Below are 16193 nucleotides of genomic sequence, written 5' to 3'. Positions count from 1 at the left end.
AATAAGGCGAAATCCGACGAAGAGCAAGAGAAAACAACCCTAGCCCGAATCATTATATTCCTGAGACATGAGGGCTTTCATCGGTGTTGTTTCAAGTATCCTTTTCGTTTTCTATGCTAAAATAATGCAAGCAAATCGATGGAAAATAGGGAAAGATTTGAAATCACCTTTAGATAACTTTTTTGATTTCTTTTCTACTATTTAGAATATGTATTGTAGTGTGCGTATCTCGTCCCCCCCAAAAAAAGAGAGACTTTACAATCGAAATACATAGGGCTTTATAGCCAAAATCCCAAAAAGATCAAAACATAAAAACTAAAAAATACAACTTTTCTTTGTTTTTCTATTTGCTCTCTTTGTGGTTTGTCTGTTCTTCGCAGTATCAGGTGCGTTGGCATCGTCTGAGGTCAGGCTTTGGCAGTGGCGTGGCTATTGGAGGTACGGAGGCGATGACGGAGGTTGGGGCTATCACAAGCAAACAGATTGCTAGGGTTCTGCCCTATTTTTAAATCTTGGGCCACTTGGGCTGATATAATTTGGACTAGTTTTATTAGTTTTGGGCTATGGGTCATGTAACTGGGCTATGGGGTATTGGGTTTGTGACTTGGGTCTTGGATTTTAATTTTGGGTTTAGGGTCATGTATTAATTTTAGGTTTTGGACTGCAATGATTTGGTTTGTAAAAGGATACTAAAATGGGCTGTTTGTGTTTTAAATTTTTTGTTTATTGATTTATTTTATATTTTGTTTTGGTCTTTTGTGTTTGTTTGGGCCGGGCAAATTTGGCCCACTACATTTGGTATTATGCCAAAAAAAATTAACAACCTAATAACTTAAATGAAAACTTTCAAGTAAGTCATTGACCATTATATAACTTTTTATACTTAAATGACCAAATTGTAAATTTAGTTTAGTGACATTACGTATAATTTCCCTTTTCTTAATTTAACAGGGGGTTGGGGAGGTGAAGGTTCTAGCCCGACCCAATACTTAGGGCTTTTGTGTGGCGATGGGGGGAGGTTCAGTGGATGGATTAGGCCCATTCCCATCGGTATGTCTTGAGAAGAAAGAAAAGCTCCAATATTTATATAAAAAAACAAAAGCAGCAAAAAGAGCAAAGTATTCTAGTGTGGGGAAAAAGAGCAGAGAAGAAGAAACAAAGATGAGCAGCATCGGAACTGGTTACGATCTCTCTGTCACCACTTTCTCCCCCGACGGACGCGTTTTCCAGATCGAGTACGCCGCCAAAGCCGTCGATAACAGCGGGTCTGCCCTTCTTATTCTTCTATCTTATATATCTCTTTTAGGGTGTCAAAATTCTAATTTTGTTTTCAAAAACATATTTTTCTCCCTTTTTTTTTTGCAGAACTGTGATTGGAATTAAATGCAAAGACGGGATCGTTATGGTAATGTTTTCTTTTCCTTTTTTCCTCAATTGCTTATTTTGATGAACAAAGAAACTAGCGGCACCAAATATTTGGGTGTAGACTAAAATGGCTGTTACTATCTTAGGGAGTGGAGAAGCTGATAGCATCAAAGATGATGTTACCTGGTTCTAATCGTAGAATCCACTCGGTTCATCGTCATTCCGGCATGGTATTCATTATTCTTTCAGCTTTATCTTTAAATCAGTGGCATCTTTACCCACATTTTTCAATGTTATCGTTTGGGGCTCTTACCACCTTTTTTCTCGTTGATGTTCAATTCTATAATTCAGGCGGTGGCTGGATTAGCAGCTGACGGGAGACAAATTGTGGCCCGTGCCAAATCTGAAGCTACTAATTACCAAAGGTTTTTGTCCCTCTTCTTTAATTTATTAAGTTTCAGTTCCATAAGTTCAGCTTAAATTTACCTGTTATGTGTCCATGTAATTATAAGTTTCATTTGTTGGTGTTTGTGAAGTGTGTATGGTGAACCCATTCCTGTCAAAGAACTTGCTGAACGTGTTGCAAGTTATGTGCATTTATGCACCCTTTACTGGTGGCTCAGGCCCTTTGGCTGTGGGATAATTCTCGGAGGTTATGACAGAGATGGTCCCCAATTATATATGGTTGAACCATCTGGCATCTCCTATGTAAGTCCCAATTAGAGTTTCTTTTGTTTCTTTCCGTGTCATTACTATGTTATCTGTATGCTATTTTTTCACTAGTCAATAATGTTGTTCATGTTTTCCGTTTTGCTTGTTAAAATTTATGTAGAGATATTTTGGTGCTGCAATTGGGAAGGGAAAGCAAGCTGCCAAAACGTAAGTTATAGTTATAAGTTTATTTCTTTCATGCTGTAAAACTTGGAGGAAAATTGATAAAAATCATCTGTTCATGCTAGCTAATTAAATGAACTAATTGGAGCATTGAATGTTGTGAAACATTTGTTTTTGCCAACTATTTTAAGCTGGTGGAGTTCTTTCATGATTTTTATGCCCAAACCCTTTTTTGCCAGATGTTTTACATCCAGCTGAAAAGCCTTTGGTGGGATTTATTCATTTTTTCTCTGAAGTCTAATCTGCAAAATATTTCTGGCATCCTTTAATCACACATGGTTTCCCTAATTGATCCATCTAGTGGCCTTAATTCCAAACTTGCATTAGAAAATAGAGAGAGAAAAAGGAAAGATGAAATGTTGAAGTGGATGTATAAAAAAGGAAACATATCCTTTGTATATTGTTTCATTACTTGCCAAGTTGTCATTGGTCCATGAGTACTCAAAATCTAGCCAACACAACTTTGATTCTAAATTATTTTGCTGGCTAATAAATCATTTCTCTCAGTAATATTAATACTAATACTAAACAACTAATAAGGTTACAAATGCATGGTCTACGTGGACAGGGAAATTGAAAAGTTGAAGCTGTCAGAAATGACCTGCAGGGAAGGGGTTATTGAAGTAGCCAAAATGTGAGTTTGTCTATCTTAATTCCTTGCAGTTTCTGTTTTAATGAACTTGTTAGGAATCTGTTGTGTTATTGGTGGTTCATTGAAGTTATGTATATTTTTTCAGTTTCCTTTCTTACCTTTCAAGATGATTGCTTATATCTTCTTTTCTGAATGTTAATGATTCTTCTTTCTTTTCCTGCATTAAGTGGCAATCTAGAGAACATGCTGATGTTCCTTTTCCATTATTTTATTTATTTATTTTCCGTAATGTTGGTCTAGTACTATGACAAGCCTGGTGCTTGTGCACGATATCAAACATATTTATAAGAATGTTGGTTGAATACTCTGCTGGGAAATAACCAACAATCATGACTAAGAAACAAAATATCCGTGGTGTCAAGCAAAATGCTGGAATTGTATTTGTTTACATTTACAATGAATACGCACAGTATCATTTTCCTTTCTCTGAGAATGCATGTATAAGATTTCATAGTTTGAGTTATCATTGAGCAGCATCTACAAAGTACATGATGAAGCGAAGGACAAGGCCTTTGAACTGGAAATTAGTTGGGTCTGTGATGAGTCAAAGCAACAACATCAAAAGGTAATTCCTGATACCCATTTTGGACATACATTACTTTCTGCCTTTTTGCTAGCTTCATCGACTAACAGCAATTACATGCAGTCGGCTATACGAATTGAATATATTTGTGTTTTATTCAGTTTCTTATCTTTCAATGGGCGTCTTGTATTTCATGGAAGCTGGGGACATGTAATCCTTATGTAAAAGCCACCTTTGTTTCACTCATGGATGGTTCTCATAAGAGATTCCCTGCATCTCATAAGATTCTTGTTCTTGAAATTCTGCACTTCTCCAAACTCAGAAAATTTGGGTTGCTTATTCCTTGGAGCAAATACTTTCGTACATAGCCATCTTACATGGACATTTATAAACTTGTCTGATATGCCAAAAGTGACGATATAGTTTTTTTTGTTTTTTACTTAATCTATTGCATGAGGCTTTCAATTCTAATCATATTTTGCCACTTCCCACTTTTTGTTCTCTCTTCATAGCCTGACAAACTATAAAGTTACCATGTTGAAGGAAATAAACAATGTTGGTGCCATGATCTTATCCACTTCTTTATCTTATGCATAGTTTGATTTTCATGCTTGTTTCATGCGCTGGAATCTGAATTTTATCGACTATAAATGGTCATTCGAACCATATTTAAAACGACATGGATAAATGTAAAAGTTCTTTATTTTCTGCAGAATTTAGTTGTCGTTTGGAAATTTTATTGCAAAGTCCTTGATCAGTTTTCTTTTTATATGCTTTCCATCTGACGACTTTCGGCACTTCACAAAATTTCAGGTTCCTGATGACCTTTTAGAGGAAGCCAAGGTTGCAGCTAGGACTGCATTGGAAGAAATGGATGCTGACTAATGATTTTACCGGAGACAGAATCATCTTGTTGTCTTATGTATTTCGATCTTCACCAAGTTCCCAATGTTATGGACCGTCAAAATTAAAAAAGGAGTGAGTGCCTGATTAAACAGGGTCTTTCTAAGATCATATGAGCAGCAGGCTTTTGGATGAGATCATGGATTCAAAAAACCTTGGAACTGTACTGTAGATTTTTTAGGCATCACGTAGACTTTGCCAGTGGCAACTACTGTGAAGGTTGTTGAGAAACATCTTTCTAGGTTTGGTGTGTATACCGCTAAACAATATATTGCTTTTACAGGGGCTATATTTTCGAAGTCAATTTGAATGGTGTGGTACTAAGACTTAGGAATGAGCATTCGATTGATTCAGTTTTGAAAATTGAACAAATTTGACGAACTTGAACCAACTGAAATATGAACTTGAAAATGGAATAATTGAACAATCTCGAACCAATTGAGACCAAAATCTGATCAATGGCCAGGTGGATCTAATCGAATTGAAATTGATTGTTTGGTCCTAGGTATATTGATAGTTAATTATTGGTAACTTTACAATTATTTTTTCACTGAGTAATCCAAAAATTAAATGGCTGTTAATTCATAATCATGATATGTATGACATTTTTAACAGCAACTTGAATCTATGTCATATTTGGAGTGATAAATACCTAACACAAAAAGCTATAAAATAAAAAAAAAGCTGTAATAATAATAAAGATAAGCAAATAGTAAGAACAAAGATGAGAAAATGGTAAGACCCAAGATGGTATAATTTTTTTCTTTTAATTTGGATGCCTCAAGTTTATACAAGTTTATTTAAAGGACTTTAACTTATAGGTTACAAATACATAAATAAGAAAATTAAGACACCCTATAAATTTTATGAGAATTTTAAGAGTTGGAAGGTCTTCCACATAATTGTTTAGGGTTATAGAGTTGAGAGGACATTCACTTATGAAATAATTACAACACTCTCTCTTGAATATCCATTAACGAAAATGTGTCTCGTTAAAGCCTTACTAAAAAAAAAACTTTAAGGAGATTAAAACTTGATAAAGGAAAAAGAGTACATAATTTCTCATTATACTTTGTCTCTTTTAACACTTTTAACAGAAAAGCCCCTTATTGAAAACATTACATTACCTCTTTGAGTCGATGCATTCCAATCTTGTATACTACTTTTTTCAAATGTTACAGTTTGCAATTCATTTTGATGTAACTGTCACTCAATTGATTTGCCATCTTTTCTTGTAGAGTTAATTCACATATCTTATGGATACGTTGGGTCAACAACCTTATCCAAACACACTTTCGGCTTGCTCCGTACGTTGTAATTACTCAATAAAGGTCATGATATGATTGTATCCCCATACGTAAACAAATAATTTGTTTCAGATCAACCTTTATGTGAATTCAATTCAACATTGATATAGCCAACTAATAGAGATCTTGAATTAATTAGAATAAAATAACTCATACTAATGGTTCATTTAAGATATCTAAATGCTTTAATTCTATTACAATGTCTACATGTTGAATAAAAGTTAAATCTTGCTAACCAGCTCATGAAAAATAATATATTAGGTTGCGTGTTGTTTGCAAGATACATTAATGCTCTTATGATACTAAGATATAGTACTCCAGGGTCAAAAAGTTTTTCATCATCCTTACAAGGAAAAAATAGGTCTTTATTCACATCTAGTAATTTTACAACCATCAAAGTACTCAATAGATATGTTTTATTCATGTAAAAATTCTTTAAGATCTTTTTTGTATAAATTGATTAATGGACATAAATTCCATCATTAAAATGCTTGATTTGCAGGCTCAAACAACTTTATTTTCTCATTTTAAATTCTTTCTTTAAATAATTAATTATATTTTGAAGCTTTTCAAGGATTCAAATAATTTTAAATTGTTAACATAAACAACCACCCTCACAAATTCTAATTTGCTTATCTTTTTCAATACTTTTATTCATAATTAGTAATTGCTAAGAGGAATTTTAATTTAAAATTCAAACAACTCAAAAATGAAATAATGAAATACACCATTATGACTTGAAATTCAATATGTTTGATTCACTTGTACTAAAAAATTAATATTGTTAGTGTATGGAGATAAAAATAAACTTAAGATAAATTAATTGGAGGATTCGAGCCATGTAATTGTGCTAATATCTTTAAGGCTCTATTCGTCTCCACCTATACTTTAGTGTGCAAAAGAGTTATTGACAAATGAACCACGAGGATACAACGAAGTCCAATAACTATTTACATTTAGCACTGACGAAAATAATCTACTTAGCATTGAGCGAAGTATAGCAAGAGTATCAATTTCTATAAAAAAAATTACAGTAATTTTTTGTAGAACAATATTTGAATATAAAAGATGGTGGGAGAATAGAAAGAAACTTTGTTTCTATAGTTTTTGGTTGTTGCCGCACAAATGAAAGTTCACTCCTATTTACAGGAGTTCTCATATCTCTTTTGTAACGGCCTAATTTTCAGTGGTGTCGGAAATGGTGATTTGAGATCACTAAATTCGACAAATAAGATTGAACAAGATAGTAATTTAATATTTATGAGTCAAGTAAGAATTTAGAAGAATTTGTGAAATGGTGAAATTAGTGAATTAAAAGAATTTATTAGGTCAACGGGTCAAAAATGAGGTATCGAGACCTCAAAGTTGAAAATCGAGCTATAAATATTTTTATAAATATTTATGGAGTGTCATTGAGTTAATATTAAAGTTTCAGTTAGAAAATTTTAACGCTTGGATGGCTAATTAATTGAAAAGGATTAAATTGAAAATAGCACAAAATTTGTTAAATTGTGAGTAAATAGCTTAAGTATTTAAAAAGATGGATTTAAAGAGCAATTAGACCCAAAGGTTAATGGCTGGACGGTTTGGGTATGAAACAAGCAAGAAAACAATGTGAACAAGGGGCAAAATTGGAAATAGATCAAAGTTAATAGTTAAATAATGATGTAATTGAAAAATCTAGACAATTTCTTCATAATTTCTCAGCCAAAACGCCATAGAAGGTCTGGAGAAAGCTGGTTTTCATATTTTTACATCATGTGAGTCTAATTCTTGCTTTTTCTTGATAATTTTATGTTTTTATGACTTTTACAATTAGGTCCACTTGTAGAATTCATTAGTTTTTGATTTTATGGGTGAAATTGGAAGTTACCCTGGATGGATAAGGAATTTTATGATGAATTATTATGAAATTTAAGTTCTAATTTCATATTAAGGTGGTTTTATTAAGTGATTTTGATAGGAAATGATATTTAGGACCTAATTGTGAAAAAGTTGTGAATTGAAGGTTGCTGTTGAAATTCAGAATATAAAAGGTTTTGAAATAGTTTATAATGATAAAATAAAGTGTTAATTGAGAAAATTATTTCAATTGATGGGTGAATTGAGTAGGGACTAAATTGTGAAAACTAAATTTTGGGGTAAAAGTGAAATTTCGAAATTTGAACAGCATAAATTGTGAAGTGAAATAGAAATCAAATAAATGCTAATGAGTAGAAATATTTTATATTATAGATCAAGAATCCAAAGAAGAACGAGGAAAAGAAAAAGTTGCGAATAGTCCCAAAATTTCAATATCTTCTACAAATTAGCGGGTAAGTTCATATGGTTGAAATTAGATGTTTATTTGTGAATGATTGAAGTATATAATGTGTTATTATATACTAATTTGTTGTGGGATTGTGTAGATTTTGTTAATGAAAGAATAAATGTGGAAATGCAAATTAGGAAAACGCAGGATTGAGTACGTTCGTATCGTGACGTGTGATGAATTGATGGATAAGACCATGGTTGTTCCATGGCAAAGTGTGAAATGTAGGTATGGTATCATCCATACTGAGTTGTGAAATGTAGGTATGGTATTATCCATACTTGAGTCATGAAATGTAGGTATGGTATTATCAAATCCATCTTGAGTTAAGAAATGTAGGTATGGCATTTCCCATACCGAGTTAAAAATGTAGGTATGGTATTTCAATGAGGAAAACCATACTGAGTTGTGAATCGTGGCATTGAGCAACGACGTACTCAATTTCGTAAGTCGTTTCCTAATTTGATTATAAGAAATAAAAGAGAAGTGATCCAAATGAAAGAGATTGAGTAGTTATTCTTGTTGAGCTCAACTATGTGAATTATTATAACAATGGTTGTGAATCGCAGGAAACTTTAGTAAATGTTTTGGTATTGTTTGGAAATATTATGTTTGGTAAGCATTACTTTTAACCTATGAACTTACTAAGCTTCAATAAGCTTACTTGTGTGTGTTTAATATTTTATGTAGATTGACTTGAAGTGAAGTGGGTAGATCGGATCAACACAACAAAGCACACTATCCAGATCAATTCGGTAGCTTTTGTTTTATGTTTGAAGATTTATATGGCATGTATAGAGTTTGAATGAATTGAAGTAAAGATGTTATAAACTAGTTAACAATATTTGTACTAAAATAGTTTTCGGTAAGTAGCAGTAGTTTGACTTTGAAAAATCACTAAAAATAGTAGAAATGGAATTAAATAATGAATAAATTATGGAATCGAATCTCGATGAGTCTATTTTCATATGGAAGAAGCAAAACAGGTATATGAGCTATATTTTATAAGATGTTTAAATTTTTGTGAAACAGGGCCAGAGCAATTTCTGGATCCCCTGTTCTGACTTTGGAAATTCACCATAAATTTTACAAAGATAATTAGAAGTCATACTTTATATTTACAGATTCCTTATTGAGTCTAGTTTTATTAGAGACAAACGGCATAGTCATTGAAGCTCTGTACAGAGAGATATCTGATTCGTAATACACAAAGGTCAGAGTAGTCAAACCCTGAAACAGGGGAGATTTTAAATAATAAACTGTACTAATTGGCTTGACCAAAAATTCTAGAAAAAAATTGGTAAGTAGATATATGAGTATAAATTTATAGAAAATTTACGGATTTGGATTTCGAGTTTTATAACTCGAGATATGAATTATTTAGCAACTATGACACAGTTGGACAGCTTGTCTGGAAAGTGTGATATAAATTGTTTGAATTTGTTTAAGTGCTCAAATAAGTTTAGTAATGCCTCGTGCTCGACTCCGGCGACGGTCTCGGGTAAAGGGGGCGTTACATTTATTGGTATCAGAGCTTCGGTTTAGCCGATTCTCGAATATGTATGATGTGAAAAGTATCTAGAATTACATGCCATATAAATCTGTGATAGTGTGCTGTGTATGATCCGATCTAATCCTTGTTTTTATTATAGATTATCTTCGATTTGAAAAGATGTCAGATAGACCAGAACAAACTGAGCAAGAAGAAGTTAATAGCAGAGTACAAACCTCTGAACAAGGAACAAGTAGTGAAGCTCAATTTCATTGATGCGAGAACAAGAACTCAAAAATATGATTTATGGATTCATGAATCAGTGGTATAATGAGAATGTGCAAGAAAGAAATCAGACTCCGCAACCTCCTCCCCCTATCTCAACATCTGTAGTACCCCCGGTTGCTCCTCCACCTCCTCCGATAACTGAATCTAGCAAAGAACACCAATTGAAAAACTCGAAAAGTTTGGAGTGAAGAATTTCGAGGAGATCGGACGATGATCCGGTTAAAGCGAGTATTGGTTAAAGAGTTTGGAGAGAGTTTTAAACAGATGATGTGTTCTCCGGAGGATTATTTGGGATGTGCGGTTTCGCTATTGAAAGAAGAAGCGTATAATTGGTGGGAAACCATTGAGGCAATGGTACCGCAGATAAACTTACAGGAATTCTTCCAAAACGAATTTAAGAAGAAGTATGTGGGAAAGAGATATTTAGATAAGAAGAAGAGAATTTCTTGTTCTTCGACAAGGAATAAAACAGTGGCGAATATGAAAGAGAATTTGTGTATCTCAAGAGATATGCTCGGGATGTTGTACCGACAGAGGAAGAAATGTGCATTAGATTTGAAGAAGGGCTTAATGATGAAATCGAATGATGATTGGAGGTACAGAGATTCGGAATTTGTGATTTTGTCGATCGAGCTCAAAAGATGGAAGAAGTGTATAACGAAAGATGCAAAGAGAAAGAAGAGGTAAAGAGGTATACAAAAGAAGTTTCTCTAGACCAACTTCGACTTTTTCGCCAAAAGTTCGAAATGATTACAGTCGACTGTTATAATCCGAACGATCGAATAACAAAGAACGACTCAACAAGATGTCGGAGTAACTAAGAAAACAGCAGCTAGTGTTAGTAGTGTGCAAAATATTCGAGACTTAGATGTAAAATTGTGGTAGATTTCATATTGGTGAGTGTTGGGGAAGAGCCGGAGCTTGCTATAAATGTGGTGGAACTGATCATTTTATTCGGAACTGTCCTCAATTATTAAAAGAAGATAGAGAACAAGGGGAGAAGCAAGCAAATACTCCTCAGAAAGGTAAACGTTCAGGTCAAAGTAGTGCTACTGGACTGTTCATTCGAACGAGAGATCTGCAGCCCGATCGAGACAAGAGTACTGCGTACATATGCTATCCGGGCAAGGGAAGAAGCTTCTGCTCCAGATGTGATAGCTGGTAATTTCTATCTTTTTGATGATTCTGTGTATGCTTTAATTGATCCTGGATCTACACATTCATATATTTGCACTGCATTAGTGTCAGAAAAGAAAATGACTGTTGAGTCCACTGACCTTGAATTGCAAGTCACTAATCCACTAGGGCAAAGTGTGTTGGTTAATTTAATATGTCGGAATTGTCCACTGAAAATACAAGGCTGTGAATTCTCTGCTGATTTAATGTTGTTACCTTTCCGAGAATTTGATGTTATTCTTGGAATGGATTGGTTGATTGAACACGATGCCATAGTGAATTGTAGAGAAAAACGGATTGATTTAAAATGTCGATGTGGAAATAGTTTCAATGAGTTTGGGGATAAAAAGAATGATGTCGGATTATTTCACCTTTTACATTTCGAAAATTGATTCGAAAGGTAATAAAGCATTTCTAGCTTATATTCTTGATACTCGGGGTTCTGAATTGAAGATGGAACAATTGTCAGTTGTTAATGAGTTTACTGATGTGTTTCCTGAGGAATTACCTGGTTTACCCCCAGATCGTGAGGTTGAATTCACAATTGATGTAATTCCTGCAGCTCAATATCAATAACACCGTATAGAATGGCACCAATGAGTTGAAAGAGTTGAAGACACTTTGTTGCAAGAGTTATTGGATAAAGGGTTCATCAGACCGAGTACATCACCTTGGGGCGCATCTGTCTTATTTGTGAAAAAGAAAGATGGTTCGTTGCGATTGTGTATTGATTACAGGCAGTTGAATAAGGTAACAATTAAAAATAAATATCCATTACCTCGTATCGATGATTTGTTTGATCAACTGAAAGGTGCTGCAGTGTTCTCAAAAATAGACCTTAGATCTGGGTATTATCAGCTGAAGGTTAAAGAGTGTGATGTGCCAAAGACTGCTTTTCGAACTCGGTATGGTCACTACGAATTTTTGGTAATGCCTTTTGGTTTAACGAATGCCCCTGCTGCATTTATGGATTTAATGAATCGAATTTTTCAGTCTTATTTGGATAGATTTGTGGTGGTATTTATTGATGACATATTGGTCTATTCAAAGACAGAATCCGAACATGCACAGCACTTGAGAATTGTACTACAGACTTTGAGAGAAAAACAGTTATATGCGAAATTTAGTAAATGTGAGTTTTGGCTTCATGAGGTTGGATTTACGGGTCATATTATATCACCAAGAAGGCGAACTTAAGACGAGACGGTGGTTAGAGTTCTTTGAAAGACTATGATTTGGTTATTGACTATCATTCGTGGAAAGCTAATGTAGTTCTTGATGCAATCGAGTCGAAAGTCATCCTTGTTTGCACTTCGGCAATGAATGCTCATTTGGCTCTTAATGAAGAAGGTGTTGTATTAGTAGAATTGAAGGTAAAACCAATGTTTCTTCAACAAATTCGAAGTCGTAGAATGAAGATCCAAAATTGGTGCTGAAACGACAAATGGTTCGGGATAATTTAGATTCGAGTTCAAGATTGATGATGAAGGTATATTGCGCTATCATAATAGGATTTGTGTTCCCAATAATTCGATTTAAAGAATGATATTCTTTCCAAGCACGTAATAGTATGTATTCTATTCATCTGGTAGTACAAAATGTATAGTGATCTGAAAAAGACATATTGGTGGCCCGGTATGAAAAGAGAAGTTTGAATTTATTGCAAAATGTTTGATTTGCCGCAAGTTAAAGCGAGCATCAAGTGCCAACGGGTTTATTACAACCCATTATGATTCTGAATGGAAGTGGAGCATATTTCAATGGATTTTGTGTCGATTGCTGTGACTCGAGAAAGAAAGATTCGATATGGGTGATTGTTGATAGATTGACAAAGTCAGACACTTTATTCCATCGAATAGATTTTTCACTTAATAAGTTAGCGTAATTGTATGTGTCGAGATTGTGAGACTACATGGAGTTCCAATATCTATCATTTCGAATCGGGATCCGAGGTTTACTTCAAGATTTTGGAATAAATTGCAAGAAGCCTTAGGCACCGGATCGAATTTTAGTACAACATTTCATCCTCAAACAGATGGACAATCGAGCGAGTGATTCAAATTTTAGAAGATATGTTAAGATATTGTATACTCGAGTTTGGTGACAGTTGGGAAAGGTATTTACCGCTATGAGTTTGCTTACAACAATAGCTATCATCTAGTATAAAATGACACCATTTGAGGCTCTTTATGGTAGAAAATGCAAGACTCGTTGTGTTGGTCTCGAATTGAGTGAATCAAAAATAGTTGGGGTTGATTTGATTCGAGAAACCAAGAGAAAGTCCGGATTATTCGAGATAGTCTAAAAGTCGCTTGGATCGTCGAAGTCATATGCGGATTTAAAACGAAGAGACATAGAATATACAAGGGTGATCGAGTATTTTTAAAAGTTTCACCATGGAAAAGGGTGTTACGATTTGGTAAAAGGAAAATTAAGTCCAGATTCATAGGGCCATATGAAATTGTGGAAAGGGTTGGTCCTGTGGCTTATCGTTTGGCTTTACCTCCTAACTTGAGAAGATTCATAATGTGTTTCATGTGTCTATGCTAAGGCAAGATAGGTCGATCCTTCACACGTAATTCCCATATCTGAAATTGAGCTTCAACCGGATATGACTTATTCGAAGAACCAAGTGAAGATTTTGGCTCGTGAAGTTAAGGAATTGCGGAACAAAAGAGTACCATTGGTTAAAGTATTATGGCATTGACATGGTATGGAGGAGGCAACCTGGGAAACAGAGGAGTCAATAAGATCACAAGATATCAAATCTATTTTCAGTAACAAATTTCGAGGACGAAATTTTTAAAGGGGGAGAGTTGTAACGGCCTAATTTTCAAGTGGTGTCGGAAATGGTGATTTGAGATCACTAAATTCGACAAATAAGATTGAACAAGATAGTAATTTAATATTTATGAGTCAAGTAAGAATTTAGAAGAATTTGTGAAATGGTGAAATTAGTGAATTAAAAGAATTTATTAGGTCAAACGGGTCAAAAATGAGGTATCGAGACCTCAAAGTTGAAAATCGAGCTATAAATATTTTTATAAATATTTATGGAGTGTCATTGAGTTAATATTAAAGTTTCAGTTAGAAAATTTTAACGTTTGGATGGCTAATTAATTGAAAAGGATTAAATTGAAAATAGCACAAAATTTGTTAAATTGTGAGTAAATAGCTTAAGTATTTAAAAAGATGGATTTAAAGAGCAATTAGACCCAAAGGTTAATGGCTGGACGGTTTGGGTATGAAATAAGCAAGAAAACAATGTGAACAAGGGCAAAATTGGAAATAGATCAAAGTTAATAGTTAAATAATGATGTAATTGAAAAATCTAGACATTTTCTTCATAATTTCTCAGCCAAAACGCCATAGAAGGTCTGGAGAAAGCTGGTTTTTCATATTTTTACATCATGTGAGTCTAATTCTTGCTTTTTCTTGATAATTTTTATGTTTTTATGACTTTTACAATTAGGTCCACTTGTAGAATTCATTAGTTTTTGATTTTATGGGTGAAATTGGAAGTTACCCTGGATGGATAAGGGAATTTTATGATGAATTATTATGAAATTTAAGTTCTAATTTCATATTAAGGTGGTTTTATTAAGTGATTTTGATAGGAAATGATATTTAGGACCTAATTGTGAAAAAGTTGTGAATTGAAGGTTGCTGTTGAAATTCAGAATGTAAAAGGTTTTGAAATAGTTTATAATGATAAAATAAAGTGTTAATTGAGAAAAATTATTTCAATTGATGGGTGAATTGAGTAGGGACTAAATTGTGAAAACTGTAAATTTTGGGGTAAAAGTGCAATTTCGAAATTTGAACAGCATAAATTGTGAAGTGAAATAGAAATCAAATAAATGCTAATGAGTAGAAATATTTTATATTATAGATCAAGAATCCAAAGAAGAACGAGGAAAAGAAAAAGTTGCGGAATAGTCCCAAAATTTCAATATCTTCTACAAATTAGCCGGGTAAGTTCATATGGTTGAAATTAGATGTTTATTTGTGAATGATTGAAGTATATAATGTGTTATTATATACGAATTTGTTGTGGGATTGTGTAGATTTTGTTAATGAAAGAATAAATGTGGAAATGCAAATTAGGAAAACGCAGGATTGAGTAATGTTCAGATCGTGACGTGTGATGAATTGACGGATAAGACCATGGTTGTTCCATGGCAAAGTGTGAAATGTAGGTATGGTATCATCCATACTGAGTTGTGAAATGTAGGTATGGTATTATCCATACTGAGCTGTGAAATGTAGGTATGGTATTATCAAATCCATACTGAGTTAAGAAATGTAGGTATGGCATTTCCCATACCGAGTTAAAAAAATGTAGGTATGGTATTTCAATGAGGAAAACCATACTGAGTTGTGAATCGTGGCATTGAGCAACGACGTACTCAATTTCGTAAGCCGTTTCCTAATTTGATTATAAGAAATAAAAGAGAAGTGATCCAAATGAAAGAGATTGAGTAGTTATTCTTGTTGAGCTCAACTATGTGAATTATTATAACAATGGTTGTGAATCGCAGGAAACTTTAGTAAATGTTTTGGTATTGTTTGGAAATATTATGTTTGGTAAGCATTACTTTTAACCTATGAACTTACTAAGCTTCAATAAGCTTACTTGTGTGTGTTTAATATTTTATGTAGATTGACTTGAAGTGAAGTGGGTAGATCGGATCAACACAACAAAGCACACTATCCAGATCAATTCGGTAGCTTTTGTTTTATGTTTGAAGATTTATATGGCATGTATAGAGTTTGAATGAATTGAAGTAAAGATGTTATAAACTAGTTAACAATATTTGTACTAAAATAGTTTTCGTAAGTAGCAGTAGTTTGAATTTGAAAAATCACTAAAATAGTAGAAATGGAATTAAATAATGAATAAATTATGGAATCGAATCTCGATGAGTCTATTTTCATATGGAAGAAGCAAAACAGGTATATGAGCTATATTTTATAAGATGTTTAAATTTTTGTGAAACAGGGCCAGAGCAATTTCTGGATCCCCTGTTCTGACTTTGGAAATTCACCATAAATTTTACAAAGATAATTAGAAGTCATACTTTATATGTACAGATTCCTTATTGAGTCTAGTTTTATTAGAGACAAACGGCATAGTCATTGAAGCTCTGTACAGAGAGATATCTGATTCGTAATACACAAAGGTCAGAGTAGTCAAACCCTGAAACAGGGAAATTTTAAATAATAAACTGTACTAATTGGCTTGACCAAAATTCTAGAAAAAATTGGTAAGTAGATATATG

The 16193-nt window shown here is 33.5% G+C and overlaps 1 protein-coding gene and 1 long non-coding RNA gene across 2 annotated transcripts; both read left to right on the top strand.

Moving 5' to 3' along the window:
- Positions 1-993: 993 nt before the first annotated feature.
- Positions 994-4641, top strand: LOC108454111 (proteasome subunit alpha type-3). The gene is made up of 9 exons (XM_017752435.2): positions 994-1265; positions 1366-1405; positions 1512-1595; positions 1717-1790; positions 1902-2073; positions 2198-2244; positions 2828-2893; positions 3386-3476; positions 4248-4641. The coding sequence occupies exons 1-9, from the start codon at positions 1009-1011 to the stop codon at positions 4317-4319; spliced, it is 903 nt and encodes a 300-aa protein (XP_017607924.2). The 5' UTR covers positions 994-1008; the 3' UTR covers positions 4320-4641.
- Positions 4642-10841: 6200 nt separating this feature from the next.
- LOC128280567 (uncharacterized) lies at positions 10842-15637 on the top strand. The gene is made up of 3 exons (XR_008270662.1): positions 10842-10896; positions 14804-14885; positions 15574-15637. It is a non-coding gene; the product is annotated as an uncharacterized LOC128280567 (long non-coding RNA).
- Positions 15638-16193: the final 556 nt, after the last annotated feature.

Source organism: Gossypium arboreum, chromosome 9, assembly GCF_025698485.1.
Source record: "Gossypium arboreum isolate Shixiya-1 chromosome 9, ASM2569848v2, whole genome shotgun sequence".
In the NCBI taxonomy this organism is placed as follows: Eukaryota; Viridiplantae; Streptophyta; class Magnoliopsida; order Malvales; family Malvaceae; genus Gossypium; species Gossypium arboreum.
The sequence above is the reverse complement of the archived record's forward strand: the minus strand, read 5'-3'. Positions and strand labels throughout refer to the sequence as shown.